General features: G+C 44.1%; 1 protein-coding gene across 1 annotated transcript in view; it reads right to left on the bottom strand.

Annotated features, from left to right (window-relative positions):
* Positions 1-23,327, bottom strand: part of adcy9 (adenylate cyclase 9) — a 50,456-nt gene extending 27,129 nt beyond the window's left edge. The window contains exon 1 of the mRNA XM_034688123.1: positions 19,319-23,327. Coding sequence (XP_034544014.1) covers positions 19,319-21,194 — 1,876 coding nt within the window. The 5' untranslated portion in view covers positions 21,195-23,327. The remainder of the gene's footprint in view (positions 1-19,318) is intronic.
* Positions 23,328-24,723: the final 1,396 nt, after the last annotated feature.

The raw sequence follows: 24,723 nt of genomic DNA, 5'->3' as shown, positions 1-24,723 counted from the left end.
CACACACACAAACATCAGAAAATTACTCTCCTGTGAACACACTCCCCGCTCGCAGAAACAACCAGGGAAGAAGATGTGCAGGATAATTGTGCTCCAAACTTTCATTTGCAATATTTCCTGCTTTACATCGTGCCATATCAACGTAGAGAGAACAAGTGAGGCGATTATATTCCGTGCAAAAGGAAGTCAAGTCCAATTCAAATTCATGCAAAGAAGACATGAGTGCTGACCATTGAAAGTCATCTGTTGCAAAAGGTTATCAGAGTCAGATTTCCAGATGACCTGAGATTTCAAAAATCTGTGGTCTAGTTTATGCAAATGTTGTTACTGCACCTTCACCCAGAAAAATATGATCATTTAAGGTCATGAGGCAGATTTCAGCGATCATGTGACGAACTCGATACAGTGAAACTGCCACCCACAGACAGAGTGAACAGACACTTTGCAGTGGAAACAGAAGCTAAAGCTTTTCTCACAGACACACTACTGCTCTGAGTAAGTTGCACATGTGCTGCAAGTTTCACTCTAACTTTATCTGAAAGAAGTTGGAGTGTGCCGATGTGTGAATGCAGCAGGTGGTGTCAAGGAAATTCACTACTTTCAAGTGGGCGGAGCAAAGACATTATTCACATTGTGCAGAGTATACTGTTTTCTTCTGCTGTGTTTGTCTCGTGGCAACATCTCCAAACATACTGCGGTGATGTTAACACAGAAACAGTCACCATTACCAGACTCCTCTTCCTCCTGCATGCCTTACCTGACCTCCCCTCACTTAGACCAAACAGTGTCTCCAGTTGTGAGACCACGTCCCCCAAAATCAGGGTCTGGATCTAGAAAATGTCAGGAGTTCACGTGTGACAAAGGGTTTCCTGGCTGCTCTGCTTCCAAGAAATTCTTAAACCAACCCAAGCTGAACGTGACCCTCCAAGAGGTGGTCACAGTGGACCCTGGTCAGCCTGGTGGCATCAAGTGCAGAGATGCCATCAGTTCTGATCCTAACAAGCCGTCACACAAGCCGGTGTGAGTAAATTCCTCAGTAACACTTGTGTGTAAACCGGCGTCTGACTTAACACTTCAGAAATGTGTAAACGCACATTCTTCCCGTCAACGTCTGGGCCAAGGTTTCAGACCAAAGCTGACATTTCAGACAATCCCCCTTGGAGTGTCCCAATCTGGACTCTGCACTTCCTGACAAACAACCTTTGACCTCACGGCGGCTGATCAAAACAATCCCCAGTGACCCGAAGGTCAGCGGCTCTGCTCCGGTCCCACACATGGGGAAGTGGTCGTAGTGTGAGTGAATGTGAAAGACAGAGCGGGACAATGAGGAACTACACAGAGATCATTATCCACTTCATTTGGTTCCAAAGAAACTGAAAGAGGGAAGGAAAGTCTAGAGTTCCCTTTGTTGTCTTCAATCTCTTCTCTCATCCTTTTATCTCGCTGCTGAGAACAGACAGAACACAAACAACTCCAGCTCTAAAAAAAGACTGCAACTTGTGTTTCCTCCCACAAACTCTGCCTTCCAGCTCTCTGACTTGTACCCGACTATCACTCCAACCCTCGCCTCCAGCTTCTTCTCTCTTGCCTTGCCAGATCTATCACCTCTCACCACCTTTCTTTTTATCATCTTTTCTCATTTTCCAGTCATCCCACTTCCATTTAAACTTTCTCCCACCATTCTTTTTCTTTTTTTCAACCCCCCTTCCTTCCTTCCTTCCTTCCTTCCTTCCCTACCCTCTGAGCTTCTCTCTGGTCAGCAGCGGTTCTTGAGAACAGCAGATGCCTCCATATTTGGACACGCTGATGAAACCGAGGGATGAGGCTCTTACACGATCCTCCTTCATACCCTCCCATTTCTCCCTCCCTCCCATCCATACCTCCTCCCCTCCCTCTTTCGTGCCATCATTGCAGTGCAGGGGATTGCATTTCTTTTTCTTCTCTACCACCTTCACCTCTTACTTCATGTCTTAATGCTCTGCAAAATAAACCACTGACCAAAAACAAGAATTCAAACACACTTAATCTAATAAAGCACCTTTGGTCAGACGGGTTAATTAGTGGATTTTGCACAGACATGATTTCTTGACGTGTGGTCAAACTAAGGTGCCAAAAATCAGGAAAAGGTTACGTTTGTTTTATTTTGTCTTTTCGTATGATTGCATAACTAATGTGCAGCTACATGACATGGATGGGAGAGATGAGTCAAAACAACAGACTAACCTTGTGAGCATTAAAGAGCCTTTGCAGGGTTGTGAATTAGACATGCACGATGTGATAAAATCTGCAGAGTAAAGCGCAAAAATTCAGCATTTAGAAATAAATGCTAATAAAAGCAAAAATGATAATTCTGCAGCAGTCTCTTCAGAATAAAACACTTCCAGGCAGCAGTAGTGCGGTTTTCTCTTTAAACATTAACCCTTCATCAACCCTTTAGTCTTTTCGTCGTACTCCGTTCTGATGCTAGCTAAACTAGCATTCACCACCAAAGTGAAACAGGTTAATCCAAGAGAGGTTGAAGGCCAACAGAGTTCACTGCAGAGCTCCACCTGAGTCTAACTGGTCAAATGTCTGCAAGCTGAGTGTGAGTGCATCAAATTTGCACACTTTAGTCAATGTTTCACTGCGTTCCAGGAAGTCCTTTATTCATCTATAAGTTCAACGTTAAGTTTACAACATGGTCTTAACCAGAATTGGGGTGGGAAAGCTCAAATATTGACATCATTATGTCCTACAAACTTCAGGATGAATGATCAAACATAAGGTTTCTGAGTCCTTGTTTCTGCTTTTATTTTCTCATAGTTTTTTTGTGTTTTGGCATTTTGCATTGAAAAGATGCTGCATGAACATGATGCACAAATAAATGCTCGCCCAATTCTTTAAGTGTCTGATGAAACTTTTGCATAGCTTACAAACTAGCCTACAAACTTACACAATCAGTTTCAGTTTGAATACATGACATTGTACACAGAAAGGACAGTGTGCCTTCATGCCCGCCCTTTCTGGGAGAAGAAGCCAATGAACGCCTCCATGGTGCGCTGCTGCAGCCGAGGCATGCACAGAAGCAACCTGGCTGATAGAGCGCTCTTAGTAAATGAAAACATTATAAATGTTGCTTTTGCATGTTATTACTTTGTTTAAATTCTCTTAATTGAGTCAAATCATATAAATCTTTTTTATGTTTGATAGTTTGATTGGCTCACGACTTCACTAGCACTAACATCGATGTGTTGTTACATCCTCATCAGTATTCTTTAGTAACCCTTTGGAGGATCCTTACGGTTTCATCAGCTCATTTTTCTGATATTTTAAAGAAAGTGATGGGACTCAACTTCCTGTCCTTTTACCCAATTTACTTGGACCTCACTACTCGCTGCTCAAATTCCCTCCTGAGCATCACATCAACCATAAACTGTGCGTTGAGTTCTGACCTTAGTCATCCACTTCTCCCTGAGGCTTCCACTAACATGACTCTGATAAAGGTTAACTGGTTAGAGGACGCAGATATCTTTTTGTAATTATTCACCATCTGTCTTCACTCTGAAAGCCCTTCAAGCGTGTGTGTGTGTGTGTGTGTGTGTGTGTGTGTGTGTGTGTGTGTGTGTGTGTCACATGTAGTGCAGTGGTTTGACAGGAACAGTGACGCACTGCCGACTGTCCTGCGTCACTCTGATAAACACTAACACAGACGCAGACACACACAGACGCAGACACACACAGACGCAGACACACACAGACGCACACACACACACACACACACACACACACACACACACACACACACACACACACACACACACACACACACACACACACACACACACACACTATTAAAAAAGCATTTCAGTGCCTCTCTTCAGGGACTCTGTGAGTTTCTCTGTAGGAGGATGTCACTCAGCTGCAGAGTGTGATAGTGAAAAACCTTGATCAGACTGCAGAGGGGACACCGGTGACGCCTGAGTATGAACTCAAAGAATGCTGCTGAATTAACCTCAAATCTACTAAATGTTATACCTGTAGACTCCAGAGACATGCCAGAACTTCCTATAGCTCCATATCATCAGTTTGTGTGTGCCTTTAAGAGTTGCAACTTTTTGGAAACCAGCGAGAGACCGAGAGTACGTCAGATTTGAACAATCAAGCTGAAAACACCTGAGAGCAACTACCCCAAAACACACAAAGAGCGTGAGTGAGAGGAGCACAGTGAGGGTGCTGTTATCACTGATTGTATCCAATAATCTCTCTTTCTTTTTGTGCAGTAACGAGCTGTACTTTCAGGATAACCTCACTCGTGCAGTGGGTGCTCCTGCAGGGTGAGGTGATGCTGCAGCCGAAGACACCCTTTGTCTTTTGTTGTCAAAGCATTTGATGAATTGGTCAATGACAAAGCAGAGAGAAGTAAAAATGAAATGTCCCTGTGGGTCAATCTGCTGTGCAGACAGTAGTCCAATCAAATACAACAATACAAACTAGACACCACACACAGCACAGCACAAGAGCTACACAAGAGTTACTGACCATAGAACTTCTGGAGTCGCTGAGCTCCCTTGTCCCGTAGGTTCCAGCTTCTACAACTACTACTATCCGTCTCACCACTATCATCTCTCTCTCTCTTCATCTCCCTCTATCCCTCTCTCCAACACGGTCTCAGCAGATGTGTGTCTAACATGAGTCTGGTCCTGCTGGAGGTTTCTGCCTGTTAAAGGAAGTTTGTCCTTGCCACTGTAACTTGCTAAATGCTGCAAAGTGCTCTGCTCATGGTGGATTAAGATGAGATCAGACTGAGTCCTGTCTGGAAGATGGGACTGGATCTGATCCGGTCTTGATGTTGGGTCTTTGTTAATAATAGAACATAATGACCTTTGCTCTCGCTTCATTAAGGTGCTGAATAAGTCAGTTTTTATACAAAGGATTTCACAAAAAATACCACTGACTTTAAACTTTCTTCCACATAAAAAGAAGCACAAAACTGCAGAGTTTGGATCAGAAGGAAAAAGTTGAAACTTTGTGATGACTTGTCCTCGGTCATTAGTTTTATCTCCTGGTCTTTAGGGACTCCGTTGAATATGTTGCTGTGTAAGGCATAAAAATATCTACATGCAGCAGAGAGGCAGATCTTCCTTATAAGGACTTCTTGCTATATAACATCTACAGTGTTTACCCTGCTCTTATATTGCATGGCTTCCTTGAACTCAGTTATTGGCAACCCCACCTCCACCACCACCACCACCCACACACACACACACACACACACACACACACACACACACAGTCACACACAAGTTCCCAAAGCTGTTCATTAGCTCTCAGACAGTATCTGTGTTTTCACGGGTGTCAGCAGCAGCCTGCTGTACAACAAGTGAAGAATACAACTGTGAACTTTCTTAAGATGCTTTTTGTGCCTCTTTCTGTTGGGCACACGCACACAACACACACACACATACACACACATCTCCCTCTGCTGCCCTCAGCTAGACTGTGGGAAATCCTTTGGAAAGGGTCGTGACCTGAAAATATGCTCCTTCTTCTGCTGTTTTCTCTCCCTCCCTTTCTCTAATGTCTTCCACAGACCACCGAGGAGCAGAGCTGTGCATGATGTGTGTGCTACAACATTACTGATCCAGGTCTTTCAAAGCGTACACATCTCTTGACACATATTGTAGATTTTTGACCTAAATGCATGCAGAGATATCAGCATTATACATCTGAAAACATCACTTATTTGCTAACTTTTACTTCCCAGAGCCACCAATGTCATTCCTATTTTCTTAGTAGGTAGAGAACTCTTTTTCTCTGGAGTTAAAACAAACTAAAACATACCATGCAATCCAAGTTATGAAACCAAGTGATTTCTTATCTTTCTTCTTTTTTATTCTGTTGGCCATGTTGTTGTTGCTGCTACAACTCAAGGTACTAATGCCTGTCAACAGAAGTCTAATGCTCCCTTACGTGTGTCCTAAAAGTAAATCTGCCTCTGTGTCCACTTAAACCTGAGCTTCTCATTACATTTCCTACTGCAAAGAAACAATCCTCTCACAGTGACTCTCTTCTACTCAAACTAAGAGACACTATTCTCTAAAATACACCTCTACCTGACTGAAACCTTGTTCCAATGAGCAAAATGCATCTAAAAATGCAACATTTCGCTCCTCTGTGTTGCACCTTCCTTCACATATTGAGTTTGTGCTCTCCGTGAACTCATCCTTGCTTTTCCCCACACAGGCCATAAACTCTGTTTCCGTCTCCTATAAGCACTTCAGCTATACAAACGACTGCAAAGGAAGCTCATGGATTTTTTAACAGCCCAAGGCCTCACTCTGCATCTATTATTCAGAACAGTCGTTTAACTCGGCACCAGCAGTGTACTGTACCGACACACAAACACACACACACACATACACACATACACACACTGAGCAGCACAGAAACCAGCTGCTGTCACACTGGTACATACAGCTGTTGGAAAAGTGGAGTCTGAAACAGTTGTCGTACACACAAAAGCTCAGCGACGAGCAGACGAACTGGAGATAAACACTCCATCCATTCAGTGTGTTCAGACTCAGAGACGGTGCAAAAGCCTACACACGCACGCACGCACGCACGCACGCACGCACGCACGCACGCACGCACGCACGCACGCACGCACGCACGCACGCACGCACGCACGTAAACTAGACTACTGATTCTCTGGTCAATCAGTAACAGCAGGACTGGCGTGATGAGAAGACGTTGCTCAGAGGAGTGAATCATTAGGACGATCCAACAATGAACATGGCACTGCAAAGTTCAATATCCCTCAGTGATAGATGCAGTGGACTGAATCTAAAGATTGACTGTTTCTTCAGTAATTCTTCATTCCTGTAACTCCTGTCAGGCTCAGTGTTTATCTGCACGCTGCCTCAACAGACTTTGTCCCCTTTTACACAATCAGTTCACACCTGAAACTCTCCCGTCATTGTCTGGGCGGGCTGTGAATGCTAACAGCTGAATTTACTCACACCGACTCCGGACTTCTTCCTGCTAGTCCCTTAATAAAGTCTGCACAAAGTCAGAGCTGATGTGAGAATGAAGCAGGTACGGCCTGCAAGACTAACCACAAATAAGAAGACGGAGTGACGATGTGGTTCTCGTTGAGCAGACTTTTCATGGTTTAAACTCTTAACTGCAGAAATGTCCTGATAAATATCACAACCACATTAACTCACTAACTTCTCCTCCTGCTCCTGCACACACCACCCAGCAGTCCCTGTGCATAAATTGAATATTTGGAGTTGTGAGAGCACCTTTGACACTGAGTCTTTTAGGCTACCACCACACATTTATGGATTTCCCCTAAAAACAGATTTTCCTCCCTCAGTTTTCATAAAGAAAAGTATATTTATCTGTCGACACGAGAATGCAGAAACGATTGAAATCACCTGCACAAGCCAGTAAGTGATGAGAACGTGTGCATATTCTGAAAGACAAACTTGTGAGACATTTGTCTTTTATTTATTTGACTTTCTGCACTATTTAGCCTGTTGAGAGCCTTAATGTTTCCAATCTGTTAAAGATTGTGTTACTGATAGCAGGTACATTTAAGTGTTTTTCAGTTGTCCTTTTGACTGAATAGTTGCTGCATTGTGCCTGCAAGGTTTTTGTATTTTTTCTCTTGAAGAAGAAAGAAAAAACACGTTTTTTTTTCTAAATTAAGGTGATTTTATGGTTCCTTTTTTCCCAGTTCATGTAGCACTCACCATAACTAAATTGAAAAATTTACAGGAAGTCAATGTGATCGGTATTGGTGATCGGCAGTGATCGGCACTCATGGCTGATCGGTATAGGAATCGGCAGCATAAAACCTGATCGGAGCATCCCTACTCACGTTCATTAGAAACCATTCCAGGAGACCACTTCATGAAGCAGACTGAGAGAATACCAAGAGTGTGCAAAGCTGTCATGAAGGAAAAAGGGGGCTACTTTACAGAATCTAAAATATCAAACAGATTCTGCTTTGTTTAACACTTTTAGTTCATTCAATAATTCCATATATGTTCTTTCATAGTTGTGATGTCTTCAGTATTAATCTACAGTGTTTACAATCATTACAATAAATACAGACCCTTGAATGAGAAGGTGTTTCCAAATGTTTGACTGGTAGTGTATATACTATCTCTATTCACCCTGGCTCTGCGGTATAATGATGAAGATCAGCAAGGTTTCCTTCTTAACATGCTGTTAAACCTCACAGTACAGACCAGACATAAACAAACCCACATATTGATGCATGTGCAGTACATATAAACAAAAAATACTGTGCCCAGGTGAGTCAGCTTTTACCAAAACTTTTGACAACAACAAAACAAAGTTTCTTAAAAATCTCCACCTTGGGAGTTGTTTTGAAAACCTTTGTTTTTCAGTGGCCAAAAACTCTGGTTGAACGTGGACATACGACCAAAGCAGAGAGACAAACTACTTTTTCAAAAAGATCCACAACGTGTGGATGGGGCATTAGTCTCCTACTGTGAGGTGCATGTGTAAAAGACAAGTTTCTGAGTATATGAGGGGCCTGAATGTCCTAAAATGATCCAGAATTTGTCAGGAATCAGGCCCATATACCGGTTTCCTGCTCTGTCCCCAAAATATATAACTTAGAAATAAAAAAAATCAGGAATTAATTCGTAGTGGGGGTAAAATGGAGCGTGAGATCGACAGGCGGATTGGTGCAGCGTTAGCAGTGATGTGGGCGTTGTACCAGACCGTCGTGGTGAAGAGAGAGCTGAGCCGGAAGGCAAAGCTTTCAATATACCGTCTACGTTCCAACCCTCACCTATGGTCATGAGCTGAGGGTCATGACCAAAAGGATAAGATCGCGGATACAAGCGGCTGAAATGAGTTTCCTCTGAAGGGTGTCTGGGCTCAGCCTTAGAGAGAAGGTCAGGAGCTCAGACATCTGGAGGGAGCTCGGAGTAGAGCCGCTGCTCCTTCGCGTCGAAAGGAGTCAGCTGAGGTGGTTTGGGCATCTGATAAGGATGCCTCCCGGACGCCTCCCTTTAGAGGTGTTCCAGGGAGGTTCAACTGGGAGAAGACCCCGGAGAAGACCAGGAACTCATTGGAAGGATTATATACCCCACCTGGTCTGGGATAGCCTCCGGATTCCCCAGGAGGAGCTGGAAAGTGTTGCTGGGGAGAGGGATGTCTGGGTCAATCTGCTTGGACTGTTGCCTCCACGACCCGACCCCAGATAAGCGGAGGAAAATGGATGGATGGAATTCATGCATGAATGCGGCATCATTCTCCAAAGCAAAGATTCATAGAGAGTGAGTCGGCAGAATAAGACTTTACTTTTTGTTTTTGTCTGAAAACACTATTTACAAGTGTACACGACAAGATCAGGGGTCACCGAGACTGATCCCCACTGAGAACCACTTACAGCAGCTTTAAGATGCTAATGCAATCCAAAGAGAAGGCAGGCTGGGGTTCAGAAAATGCAAGTCACTCTGTGTGAAAAACAAACAAAGTTAAATGAGTCAACGCGGTGAGTGATTTCATATCTTACATCCACATGCGTAATGTTTCATCTTGATCAATATTTGAGTACCTAATGAACACGGGTCAGAACGAACAAAACAAACACAGCACGGTGACGCTTCATTAACCAACTGACAACTCACAAACACCAGCATGTGCAACCTTCAGCCTCGATCACTTCCACACCTGAAAGACCGGAAAGACCTGTCAAAACTATTAAAACTCAATAAAAGCTGCCCGGTCATACGTTTGGAATCCATTTAATAACATGAATTAAGTCAGAGATGTGCCAGAAATAGAAGAGTATGTTACACATAGAGGACTGCCTGTGAGGACTAGTTAGAGATTAAGTGTGTGTGTGTGTGTGTGTGTGTGTGTGTGTGTGTGTGTGTGTGTGTCTGTGGGAGGGAGGGAGGGAGGGAGGGAGGGAGGGAGGAGGGGTCACACTGCTTAGGCAATCAGGCTGGGACAGGGTTGGGCACGCTTATCCACGCTACACACATTGACTCAACACATTCTTCAGCAGCAAGAATGACAAACTCCTGGAGAAATGTGCGGAACGAATGAATCAAATGTCAGACTGTGTGGGAGAGGGAATGAGTGAGAGACATTGGAGATGCATTAAAAGAGAGAGAGAGAGAGAGAGAGAGAGAGAGAGAGAGACTGGGATGACAGACTGTTATCGGAGGTCTATTGGGACAGATAGAGAAGAGAGAAGACTATCTGTTCAGAGCTAATGCTATCAGAGCTTGTGTCCTCCTCTTATACTCTGCTGGCTCATTAGCTGCTCACTGTCTCTGCAGAGTCATGATTTAGCTTCAGCATTAATGATAATTGAATAAGGATGTACTTAATATAATGCTGTAGAAGCCAGGTACACCGCAGTACAACGTGTGCCTGCTGTGGAAAGACAGACAGAACAGCATGATGATAACTTTTCATCTTTACAATGTGTATTAAAACAGGTAACTCCTTTACTATTCATCGTGGAGGCATGAATGATGTTTGGGCAACTGATGATCAAAGAAAACAACGTAACAAACTGCAGCTTTCATAAACACCATCATGAAGCTACAAAACTCTGGTTTGGTGATATTTAAGGTGTGATCAAAAACTCACTTTGGTCCTCTTAAACTGTCCGACAAGCAGAGATGTACCGAAAGACACCTTAAAGCTGATAGCTGATTGAGATACATTTATTCTGCATCAATTCTTTGACTATTTTTCAAAGGTGCTTCGAGATTTGATGCATTTCAATCATGCTGGCAGTCCCTCCGCTGGAACATGTCTCATAACCTGCATCTTCGTCAGAGACGGTGTCATACTCTAACACTGCCCACCTTTCCTCTCACATGTGACTCATTGACTGTATATAAAAATGGACGGCGCATGCATCTCCTCCCATTGTGAAGCCAAAATACCTCCTACATTTTTGCTCACTTATTGTATTGGTGGTTGTTATGTACGGCTATTGTTGTTGTTATTCTCAGTCTAGTTTCGGGTGAGGTACTGGGAGGGACGGTCCATTACACGGCTGGCCCAGCACCTTTCCATATTTTGTTCTTTTTGGCTGGGGTCTCCAGTCCCTTATTGTTTCCCTTAATTCTTTTGATTTCATTGGTTCTTTAATTTGGGAGGCGTCTCTATTTCAAATGAAGCTTGAGGTTTTGATTGGCATCTTTGTGTGGCGTCCCTTCTGTTCTTGAATGTTGCAGTCTCCACTGTTGTGTACCACTGTTGCTTGGGCGACTGTAACAGTGGTTTAAAGGTATGGGCAGAAGTGATCTAGCGAGGGGAGCTGCTGGACTGACGTGACATGCATTAAACTTCCAGGTAATGAGGATGTGGATTCTTGTGTTGGTTTGAAGCAGAAACTCATGGCTGTGGAAAGTTTAGTGACTGATGCGTGAGTGTTTTTTCTCTCATCGTTCCTCCTCTAATCTGCTAATCCAGCACAGAGAGCTGTAGGAGCACGCATTTCAGTCAATCAACCATCTTTTATATCACCAAATAACTCATCTGTTAACATGAAGGAGGCAGGTGTTATGAGCTATCCTGCAGCCAGTCAGCAGGGGGTACTTTAAAAGTTCATGCTCACTCTCACTGTCTGTTTGTTGTGTACATATTTTATGCAGTCTGTGGTTTGACCATGAAAACAAACCAGTTTGTCCAACAGGTGACTTCTTCTGACTCAGCAGTCAGGTGTTACAATGATCGGTGCATGACACATCGTTTGAAGATGGGCCAATGGGTGTCAACAGCACAAATATTAGCCGATACAGATGCTAAACTAACACATTGGTGCATCTCTACCACCAAGTAGATGATTGCCACACAAAGGGTGAGAACAGGAATTGCACATCTAAGCAAACCTTTATCATGAGTCTGTTTCTCCCTCTGCTGTCACGTGCTCACCTCTCCTCTTACACACAGATTCACATGCAAGACCACCTGAGCAGGTAATCACAGTTAAACTTTGAACCTTGTAGTGACAGTGTGACAGAAAACCAATGAGGCAAACGTAGCACGGGGTGAGAGAGCACCACGTTGAGTCACAGGCTTCGAGAAAACTGATGGCTCTTAACTTCTAGAGAAAATGACTCAAACACAAACACAACAATAAGACAGGCATGGGAAAGATGGTGAGGGAGAGGAAGCCATCAGACACGAATACAATTATTCTTGCAAATGGATTACAAGTGATGTCATGACGACGTGTTTAGATGCGACTTCTTGTTGTCTAATGTGAGTTAAACAAATTGCACGGCGCAAATTGAGTGAGCTATGATCCAACCACACGAATGTGCATCACATTCAAAGCACACATCGCATCAGACACTTAGTTGTTTCTTAATCTGATCTTCAGCGTACCATTCTGCAGTGGCCAATCAGCATGGAGACACTCTGGTGAGGTATGATATGAAGAACGGACCAGCAGAGGTTCATTCTTCTGGAAAATGGAGGAAAAATGAACAGAGTCTGTGTGCAGCTACCCTGAACTTTACGACACCACCTGTTTGTTTCTTTGTTTTTTTGGAAACAGGAGTAAAAAGGAGTTTGCTTGGAGGACAGTGAGTGCAGAAGTCGGATGATCTGTCACTTGATTCCAGCTATCAGTTGTATTAGCAAGCTAGCACCGCCCCAGTTAGTCTTTCACAAATGGAGCGACTTATTTGCACAAATTAAGCAAGAACAACAACACAGAACATTCAGGAGTTCAAATACACAGGAATAAAACAAGTAAATAATTGTATTCAGCTCGGGTGTGAACAGGAAATAAGAGTGGAGAAAGGGTGAGTAAGAGTACGCATACGAAAGTTATCTCTGTACAAAGACGGCATGAATTCACCCCTCTGTTATCACCTCTCTGAACACACTGCATGTGATTCTGTTTATCTAAAGAACAAAGCCTTTAATCATTCATTCTGTTTCATGTTCTGGATGTCTTATCTTTATAACACACACACACACACACACACACACACACACACACACACACACACACACACACACACACACACACACACACACACACACACTCACACACTCACACTCACACTCACACTCACCTAGCACTGGGGCTCTCATGGACAGGTGAAGATGTGAGGATGAAACATGCTTAAGCACAGCGGAGAGAGATGTCTGCCTCTGCTGAAACCCTTTCTTCTTTCCTCTCCTGTAAGAATCAGCTAAAAAGAAAACTTTGGCTGCAGACTCAACATGAAACCCTCTGTCCTCTCTCCTGTGCTGTAAAAGTCTCCCTAAAGATGAATTAAATGGTTACTTTAAATGATGAGGCTGTTGAAGACATCTCTGTTCATCGTTTTATCAACTTATTAATTAAACTCTGGTCTCTAGAGGTTCATAGCACATATAAAAAGTAATTATCACAATAAAATAAGTGAACGTTCATTGTTCGCAAACTCTCACTTCAATTATAGAGTCCTGGTGAGCCATGATGTGCAACACAGAACCAACACCAGGACCCTGAAACTGAAGCTCCTGATATTGACACACATGCCTCATAAAAACTTTATGCAAAACCCTGTGATGCCTTATGTAATGCACTTAATCTGCCGAGCCATGAAAGTTACAGACATAAATTTGCCTTTCACGAATGAAAGAAAAGAAGTCCTGCTGCAAACAATGTAAAGGTGAACAGTGATGGTGAGAAATATATGCACAGAAACCTGTCCAGTTAATACAGTGTTAAAGGGGACATATCACGCTTTTTTCATCAATATATATTGGTCTAAGAGGTCCCCAAAACATGTCTTTAAAGTTTATGCTAAAAAAAACACTTTGAAATCAGATTTTGGTCTGCCTGAAAAACCCTCTTCTTCAGTCCTCTTCAGAACACTCTGTTTTCTCTCTGACCACGCCCCCTCCGGAAGTGGATGTGCCTCGGCTCTCCAGCACGTTGATCTAATGTTTACATGTTGGCTGAATATACACGGCTGCTCAGAGATCACGTTACTTCAACCCTCTGAATCTGATCCTGACGGAGAGGCGCCTGTAGCAGGACCTTTCTGAAGGATTGGTCACAGATTTAGTGTTTCTTGTTGTTTTATTTATCAGTATGTAGACGTGTGTCTTGGTACACAGCTACGAACATGTAGCTATGTGGTTATGCTAACTAGCGCTAGCACTTATCCATGATAAATAAAAATCATCCACTAGATCTTCAAATCTGCAGACGTGGGGAGTAAAACCGACCTCTGCCAGAGAGGCAGCAGGACCTTTTTGAAGGATTGGTCACAGATTTAGTGTTTCTTGTTGTTTTATTTGCAGTATGTCGACGTGTGTCTTGGTACACAGCTACAGCTACGAACATGTAGCTATGTGGCTATGCTAACTAGCTCTAGCACTTATCCATGATAAATAAAAATCATCCACTAGATCTTCAAATCTGCAGACGTGGGGAGTAAAACCGACCTTTGTGTTTATTAAGACAGCCTACAACTAGCATGCCTCCCTCCTAAGCTCCTTGTTACCACACATTTGTGCAGGTAATGAAAAACAGAGGAGGGATTCAGTATTATTTTATACAGTCTATGGGCTGAACAAGCTCCGAGCTCTGACTCCGTGACAGACTGGATATTGTTGTTACGTAACAAAAACACAGAAGTCTGAAACGGCTCGTTTCACACACATTTACAGAAAGGTGGAGAAATCAGAACAGGGGCAGAATGGATTTTTTTCATTCTCGGGGGGTTTGTAGACATGCCAGGGACACATATTTCAGGTAGAGAACCATTAAAAAGTCCATTTTGCATGATATGTCACCTTTAATAAAAAAAAATTAAAGCACCAATAAGATGGGAAAACTTTACAATCAGAGGAGATTTAGTTGATAAATTAAGAGTCACAGAACAAACTGAGGAATGTGTTCAGATGAGAATTATTCAATTACTGAAAAAGAGACAGAAATGTGGATGGAGGGGAAGAAGAAGTCAGTTACTTCCTTATGAAACAGAAACTAGAGGATAAGGCTTCATATAGAGGGTCAAGTAGCAGAGTCAGTGACCCTGTGGGACTGGCCCGGTTGTGGTGAAGACTCTGCCGTTTGCTTCTGCATATTTAGGTGACACGTTTGATTTAGCACAGACTAACCAGCCTGAGGGCACGAACTTAGCACGGCTATACACGACACCGAAGGAGAGACTCGTTTGTACACATGGGTGTCAACGTGCGAGGACAGACAAAAAGAAACTGACACACGTAAGCGAGCACCTATTTGCACATACAACACACAAACATGTGCAAACACACACACACAGTCACACACAGGCACACAGAGTTCCTCCTGACTCACACAGATTGAAACTGACGAGGTGTCAGAGCCGTCCTGTGATACCACGGAAACTGTTCAAGGTTCAAACCTTGAGTCTGCAGATACACAACATGCAGCTATACTGCAGCGTCAACTCAAAACATACACTGACCATTGCACACACATGTACACACACACACATGTACACACACCCATATACACACACACACACACACACACACACACACAGAGAAACCACACACACAACACACACACACATTCACACCACAAACTCCACAACCTCATTTCCTCATTTACAACACGCAGCGAGAGGATCCTGAAGAAACATGAACGCATCAAATACAGGCTGGATTCTGACAAAATGAGCCTAAAGATTCAGTACCTGCAGTTTTTCTCTGTAGCTGCTGAGAAAGTGACATCATGGAGGTAACACATTTAGCCTCACAGCCAAGACTGTGTTATATATAAGATTTCTTAAGTGCTATATGTCAATCATTTAGCAGAAGCAAATCAAAACTCTCCTTGAGAGTATGCACACATTCTCTGAATTTGATCAAGCCTAGTAGGACAGACTACTGCACATGCACAATGAGTGTTCACACATCACACCAAGCTAGTTTAGCATCACAGTCTGCACGGCTGAAGATAAAAATGAGTGACAAACAGCACCAAAAGACAAAAAACAATCACCTGATGCTACATTTAACTGGATCGTCTGAATGATCATCATGTTGCTCAAACGGCGCCAATCTGCAGACTATGCCAGAAAGCAGTTGCCGTTGAAGACAGCTCAACAACTAGCTTGCATCCCCATCTGTGAGTTAACCTCCACACAGAATATGAGGGATATGTAAAGCTTCAGGAGTCACGACCACGAAGAACCAGCAGAACAAAAACTCACTCATCTGACTACCAACCCAGCTTTAAACAAGGACAACAGAGGACAAGGAATAACAAACACGTCACCAATTGCATTGCAAAGCATATGGTGCCAAGAGTCTGTTTAAAAAGCTGCCATTATACCCTTTGTTGATCTTTTAAGCTCTGTAGTTATGCATGGTTTATCCAGACTTACATTATTTGATGTCAACACTTGTTATAAATCTATATATGTGTGGTGATGCAGATTAAAATCCAAACAGGGTGAGCAAGAATCCCCTGCTTTGCACTGAGATCTTGCTCACTCTGTCAGGATTCTTCTGAGTGGGCAAATTCCCATTAAACCAAATGTTTAAGTTCATTATGAAGTCAAACATTAGCTTGCTTATTTGTTATCAATCACATTAAATTGAACATTTCAATGGAGGATAATTTAAAGGTGGACAGGACTTCTTCAGGAATATTTGCGTTGAGGTTCCTGTCCTTATTCAGCTCACTACCGCTTAAGATTTATGATCTGTCAAGACGAGCCGGAGACTAAAACAAACATTTTGCCACAGTGTCAACAGACAGATGGGTTTTTAACCAATCAGAGACATTTATATAGCACAGCCAGGTAATAATCTATAATAATGCAAATCTGCTGACTAGGCCTGAACTTCTTCTCATCCTTGACGCATATTAAGTATGAATATTGATCATTTTGCCTCGAGTATTTAAATTCCTCTTTGAGCACCTGCAGAGTTACAACAAAGGTATGACTCACCTCTGCATCTCTTAATAAATACATAAAGCAATGTGTGACAGTTTGCAATTAATTAGGTCTTTGTTGAGATTTCTGCAGCATCCATGACCATCACTGTCTCTCTGAGGATCCCTTACAGTCCGTGCACGTCTGAAACAGATTTTTACAACCACAGGAGTTCTGCATTTATGGTCAGACAGAACTTTGTTTAAGTTTTGTTATATAGAGGACAACAGTGTGATGGGTGTTTAGGAAATAAAAGAGAGAGTGGCTCTGCAGCAGATCTAAAGCTAAGGCTTCACTGCAGACACACAGACAGCATTAAAGCAACGTTACACAACAGACCATGTATAGGACCCGGAGCAGGGTGAGGGACTGAGGCAACGACTGAGATAACACGACAAGGATGAGGGAAAGCAGAGGAAGAGGCTGTGATAGAAAAGGAATGGATGCAGAGAAAGAGAGGGTAAACAAAGGGCAGGCAGAGCAGACAGGTGTTTACAATAATGCACCAAAATATTCAGTCTGCTTCACATGATGACACTTCTGCATAAAAGAAACTAAAGGTGTCACAGGTTTCAGCACTATAAAGAAAAGATAGGAAGCACATAGAGGACACAGTGACACAAGATGTAAACTCACTACTGTTCAATAAGATGATCTCCACTCTACAAAGGAAGCTGATTTGATCTGGTACAGGAAGCGTTGCAGAGAACTAGAGGTGTTCTGGTGGTTTGTGGAATCCACCAACGTCACAAACACGTACGAGAAAAGTTCTTTCATTTATTTATTTATTCCTTTTTAATCCTCCTCAAGAAGTGTCCCTCTGCCTCCTGCAGAAAGCTGCACATGCATCATTGAGTCTTCAAACTATTTATCTCTCTCAACAACAAGTGGTGCGTCAACGTCTCTCCAAAGAAAACTGTGTCAAAGTCTTTCCGGCTCCAAACTGTTCAGGTCACGACTCCCCCCCCCCCCCCCCCCCCCCCGAGCAGAAAACCGCAGGTCCCTGATTCAGCGAGAAATTAGACGCCTTTCTCCCCTTCTCCCTCCAACAACAAAAGCATTGAGTCAATATATAACTCTGTGACTGTTCGCCAGTCTAGAAGAGAGAGTGATGGCACCATTTAGAGCCAAGTGTGAATACACTCTGACAATAGAACAGACAGACTGTGTTTGCAAGAGAACTAAGATTAGACAGCCCAAGAGGGATTCCCTGCTGGGGAGATTAGCTCCATTTATAATGCTTTACAAAGAGAACTCAGATGGACTGAAAAACTGTTTCCCTCTTTACCCTCACTTTGGTGTCAGTTTATTTTATTCCCATCCTACAAAGTGTTTTAAGCTCATGAACACTTTTTGATCTCTTGAAATCCACCACGAAATATGGCTTAGAGAATGAAGGCCGTCTTCCTCTCTCTGAAACATTGTGACTGTGACCTCAACAACAAGCCACAAACAAAGACCAAACCAAATCTGATTGACAGCCCACAACTGAACTGAACTGAGTCAAGTACACTTTGAAACTGCTGCTGACCTCATTAAAAATACGCTTTAAATTTATCAGCCAGATGTGTGAGCTGCAGTCACGTTAGCCGTCTCAGGTGTCCATGCAGGTGAAGAGTCCTCTTCCTGAGAGGTCTGTGGAAAAGTATCCGTTCACAGCGTCCGTGCAAGTTCTCAACATGTGTCTGTTGCTGGGATTTTAAATCCATTCCTTGTTTTTGGAGATTAAAAGCTCTAATCTCAGACAAAGGCCTCTGACATCCAAATGTGGAGCTCCAAAATAAATCTGCAGAGTGCAGCTCCACAATGACAAATTTATAATCAATACAAACTCTCACAATGCTAAGGATAGGCAGCGATGTATCCTGGACAATGTGAATAGCTTTGTATTTGTTTGTTGAATGCTCTGCGTCTTAAACTTGCACAGACTTTAATTATTAAAGGGGTTTAGACTGAAGGTAAAAAGTGTTTGGTATTAAAAAAACAAGTGATATCAAACTGATGCAAACACAAACATGTCTCTCCTTCTGCTGCTCTAATCTTTTAATCTTGTAGCCTGATCTCCTGCCTCTGTGGGTTGGCGTTTCAGCAGGACCAACTGGTCAGATGACATATTTCAGTATCGTCTCAGCACGCAGCGACCCCTCTCAACCCTGGTGACCCTGTACTGAGGCGCACATGATCGCACCATGTCGTCTTTCAACCTGGAGCTGACACATGCACGACTTCATTGAACCACTCTCTTTCTTGTTATCTTGCAACATTCGCCATCGTCATTATCACAAGTTTGTTTCTGTTTATTCGATCTCATTGATCTTTAAGATAAACTGTCTGCATGGTTACTTTCACTTTATGTGGAGAACTCAAAAGGTAAAGAGACTTACCTTTCAGTTTCTCCACCACGCTCTCCCCGGCTCTCTCTGCCACTCGCCCGTCCTCCCTCTGATAGTGGTCGTCCAGGAATCGGGCTGTAGCTTCTGACAGGTGTACTTTGCCCGCCACGCCGAGCTGCTCCATCAAGTTAGCCAGGTTGACATCATTTGACCAAACGTCAAACTTGAAGCGCTTTATTCCCAGGATCCCACACAGCACGGTGCCAGTGTGGACTCCCACTCTCATGTTGACGGTTTCACTCGTCTCCTGGCAGAACTGCTCGATGGCTTGGATCATTCCCAAGCCCATCTCCACGCAGCAGTTGGCGTGGTCTGGTCTGGGCTCAGGGCAGCCAGCGACACAGTAGTAGCAATCTCCCAGAGTGCTGATCTTCTCACAGCCGGTCAGTTCGCAGATCCGGTCGAAGCGTCCAAACAGGTCATTGAGAAGACCCACCAAGGCCGGGGCGGACTTATTGGCAGACATTCTGGTGAAACCCACGATGTCTGCGAAGAGGATGCTCACAGGCTCCATGCGCTTCATATTAAAAGGCCGGAAGATGATCTGTCCTCGAGGGATGGAGGTCTTCTTTCGTTTGTGGTGGTGGCGGTGATTATTAGGGTGTGTGGCACTTTGAGATTGTGAAGCTCCACCGCCTCCGCCGCCTACTGAGACGGCCGAGGCAGAGCAGGCACCAGAGGAATAACGCTTGCCAGAGTTCTCGCCACCACCCTCATCATCCCCTTGCTTCATCAGCTCGTCTGCAACTCGCCTTGGCATGACCGAGTGGATCATACGCTCCTTCAAGACCTTCTCCACCTCTAAGTCTCTGCCGTGCATGATGGCCTGGCCCACCTTCAGGAAGGTGCTGCGGGACCGCACCTCCGACATGATGAACAGGTGAATGCCTATGACATGGGCGCACAGGTGGAGCAGAGCTTTCGCCGGGGCCAGCCAGTGGAGCGTGTCTTCTTTCCAATCTGAACCCACTAACCCCGTCCCCCATCCAGGTGTGTCATAACTCCTTTGAAGCAGCGGGAGCCACTCCAACGCCTCAAACAATATAGAATAAAGGAGCCCCAGCATGACAGAGGCATACAGACGAACATGGAGGACACTGTAGAGCAGCAGCAGCACCTCCATGCACAGGGAAAAGGTGCCCACAGGAGAGATGCAAGGAGTGGGAGGTGGTGCTTCTCTGTTTGATGAGAAATACGAGGCATTCCCGCCACCAGCCCACCCCAGCTCTGTGAAACCAGCAGTCTGGATCTGAGGAGCTAAAGTGATGGCGAAGGTGATCGCAATGAGGAGCAGGGAAGTTTGATTGTACAGACACGTGTAAGGCTGGGTTAGGGTGAACAAAAAGAGGAGCACAAGGAGGACTAAAAAGGAGGCTGTGGGGGCTAAAAAGGTCACAGGGTCACAGCGGTCGCTGTTGACCCCAAAGTACACCCCCCAGAGCACAGCTGACACCGCCAGGTAGAACAGCACATAACGGAAGCGCCGCTGTGTCTGAGGGAAGCACCTGTCTTGGCACGCATCCTCTAGGATGGCAGAGTCAAACTTGGGGTCCCAGCACTGGGCTGCAGAGCGTTCAAAAAGGGGCGGGGCCTCCCTGTGCACCCTGGAGGAGGAGGTCGTCAATGCCGGTCTGGAGTCTGCTGAGCTGCAGCTGGAAGAGATGCTGTATTTGTGGAGGTTAGGGTTCATTTTACTCACAGCGCCATATCCTCCAGCTCCACTGCTGGCAGCCCTCAGCGGCTCATGTTGATGCACGTGTGGCGCGCTGTTGGTAATCCGCACGGTCACTGCGCCATCACCGCTGGAGTCGCAGCTTACCTCCGTGCCATGCATGAGAAGCTGCCGGTGATGTTGCAGAGTGGCCATATTGACTTATGTGACGAGAAACGAGGGGGTTGTTAAATATTAATAATATCTTCCCATGGCGCTCAGGCAGTCAGACAGAGAGCGTGGGCGCAGTGTGAGCACATGTGGCACGAGGAGAAGAGAGGGACACAGAGAGAGCAAAGGTGTTTGTTGGAATAATCACACTGCATGTATGGTGAGCACGGCACACACGTCTTTGCTACGCACACAGCAGCCTGCACATTCACTCACACAAGACGCGCCGTTCCAGTTTCTTGAGCAGTTCATTATCCGAGCCCGGGTTTGCGTCAGTACTCACATTACATGTATCCTTCTCCAAAGAGGCTCTGGGTACGAGCCCGGCGTTCTCCCCAGCTGCGGTAAAAACACTGTCATCACTCTTTCTGCCTCTTGAATTCAACATCCTTCTCGGAAAGGACAACGTTGTGATGCAACGGATTTTAATATGCCTTCATCAAGTCATTCCTGACGTTGCATGACTGGAAATTACCTCATCTGTATGTGCGCAATACCGATACTGCTGACATTACAAAGTCAAAGCAGGAGACATGCCGAGGGTTTTCTTCATTCCGTAAAAAGGTTGTTCGCGTGGAAAAAAGCAGCGTTCAGGTCCAGGGCTTCATCGTGTGAGCAGACCCAGATTCAGGCTGTCAACAGTTGGCGTTGTGCAAAGCAAGTGGCTGCAAAAGTTACACTGTCCCTCTTATCTGCACAGCATGCGCGACTAATGGCACACTCACTCTCCCTCTAGCCTGTGAGAACACTAAATGTTGTTATGCAAAGCTAGAAGTGATAAACAATTTATAATACTTTAAAAATCCCTTATCATAAAGAAGAAATCTAAAGAAGAGTGCTTTAATAAAAAGTGATATCAGTCCTCACTCTGAAACTCTCTGCTGTCTCTTTACATGAGTTTAACTGTGACTGCTGTAAAACCCTCCCTGTGTGCACCCTGCTCTCCCTGTTGATTAAAAACCAGATGATCTGTAATTAATGCAACTTTACTTTCCTCTACAACCCATCTCGTGCATGGCTCAGTGTGCTAAGGATTTGCATTTCTTTCCCCCATACATTCTTCTTCCATCTTAATCCCAGCGGATCCTTGAAAAATAATCCAGACTGAGTTATTTTGGAGCCCTGTCCGGTCCAAGATCCAGATCATGAGAGGCCTGACAGGCAGGCCTATTCCCACGGATCCAGCCCCGTCCTTTCCTGAACTCCCTCTCCGGATTTCCACCGTTTATTCCCCCCCTGCCTTCCAAAGAGGTGGTCGAGGAGGGGTATGCGCTATGCAAAGACGCGTAATCCAAAAGGAGAAGAGCAGAAAATACCTTCCGCTGGCCCAGATTAGTGTCGCTTTGCCTCTGCTGGGAGTGTCTGCAACTTGTTGCGCGCAGTTGGCAAAATATACAGCTATGAGGAACAACCTCGGTCGGAGCAGGCTGGTCTATAAATAGTGATGATCAAAACTTTTGCAATAACAACACCCACGGAGTGTAACATTTGACCGCTTTTCATTAACTTAATGAGGGACAGCTTCAGGTCTCAGATTAAAAGTGGTCCCAAAAAACCATGTCGTGAAGCGCGTGTGAAACGTCAGCGATAGGCCCCCTCTTGTTTCCAAAGTCTCCCAAACTTTTTTTCCCAGGCCGTATTTCCTGAGTTTGGAGAGGAGACCCAGTTAGGAGTCTCTGGTTATTTGGAGCAGAGGCTGGATTTCCTCCTTTCGCATTCCCCCGGAGCAAATAGGCAAAACAAGAATCCCCAGAGCGAGAAAGGAAGCCCTTTGAGAAGGTCTTCGGTGGGATTATCAAAAACCGCCCCACAAACAGCAATAACTCCTTATTCCAAGTAATTCTTCAGGTCTGGGTAGCACTAGTTTTCGCTGGCATGCATGTGTCCAACAAACACAACACTATGCGCTCTGGCTGTGGTGCGTCCTCTTCCGTCCGCCGCTGGTTGCCTCCCTTTCCCCCCCTGACACAGCTCTCTGCTGGACTCAGGGACTAAAGGAAAAAAGAGCTACAGCGGGAGTTTGGGGGCTGGTGTGTCGTCCTATCCGGACCAACGTAATACCTCCACTCCTGTGCCACCATCTTCGCTGTGAGTGGGTCGGAAATCCTCCCCCAGCTGTTGTGGCGCTGCGGGTTGGAGGGACCAGCCTGTCAAGCAACACACAGTTTGGAAAAACAGCATTTCCGGTCCTGCCTTTCAAGGAGGCTGTGAGGGAGTGAACTTTTCCAGGCATAGATGGAGGTAAAACTGGAGCTGTAGTCCTGATGAAGAACTGAATAAAAAACACATTTCTCTTAGAGTTTAAAACACATTAAGTTTCAAAAAGAATATCATCTTGTGGTTTAAACTGGTGATGGTATTTGGGCTCTTTTCTGAGCTCACTTAGAAATAAGAGCCTGGACTTTCAGCTCTTCATATGGAAGTACTTTTAGATCTTAATTCAATCAAACTTGGCAAGCTCTTTACAACTAGCATACTTGATAATTGTACTATATATCTCTTTACCTGCTGAGTTATTATAATAATCTGAAGGCCTTTTAATTTCACAGTAGTTTACTGAACGTTTTCACTATGTTTGGTATAAAACCCCAAACAGAGGTTCAAATGTCAGAGTTTTGGTTAGTTAATGTGCTGTAGCTTTCAAAAAAGATAATAAAATATATACATATTCAATTTCATTCTACTATACTATAAACAATTAAACAAAAGTTTCTTTTACATTATTTATTTCTTTATTTACATGTTTTTGTTGTTTAAAGGAACAGTGTACAACCATTTAGCTGTACCAGAGTCGGCTATGCCTCTGTATTAATATAGCTTTGTTCCTGTTTCTCAGTGTTCATTCTTTGACACCAGATTAGCAATAGAAGTAACAATAGATTAGCCAAACTAACTTAAACCTAGAGAGCTAAATTTGCCATTGGTCTATATGTACAGCTAAAGGTACCTTAAAATTAGAATATAAAATACCATATTATTGAATTTATCAAAAGATAATCCATTATACATGTGGGTAAACATAACTGATACCTGATAGCTCTCTCTCTCTCTCTCTCCTCTCTCCTCTCTCTCTCTCTCTCTCTCTCTCTCTCTCTCTCTCTCTCTCTCTCTCTCTCTCTCTATCCCTCTCTCCAACACTGTCTCAGCAGCAGATGTGTGTCTAACATGAGTCTGGTCCTGCTGGAGGTTTCTGCCTGTTAAAGGAAGTTTGTCCTTGCCACTGTAACTTGCTAAATGCTGCAAAGTGCTCTGCTCATGGTGGATTAAGATGAGATCAGACTGAGTCCTGTCTGTAAGAGGGGACTGGATCTGATCCTGTCTTGATGTTGAGTCTTTGTTAATATTAGAACATAGAGTTCGGTCTGGACCTGCTCGGTTTGGAGAGAGTCTGAGGAGAACATTTGTTGTGATTTGGTGCTTTATATATAAAGATTGATTGATTGTTCACATACTTAGTGAAGTAGTTCACTGCAAAAAACTGCTGCTTGGTGTTAGTTTTTCAGTTTGAGCATGT

The sequence above is a fragment of the Notolabrus celidotus genome, chromosome 7 (assembly GCF_009762535.1).
Source record: "Notolabrus celidotus isolate fNotCel1 chromosome 7, fNotCel1.pri, whole genome shotgun sequence".
Classification (NCBI taxonomy): Eukaryota; Metazoa; Chordata; class Actinopteri; order Labriformes; family Labridae; genus Notolabrus; species Notolabrus celidotus.
This window is presented reverse-complemented; position numbering and strand designations above follow the sequence as displayed.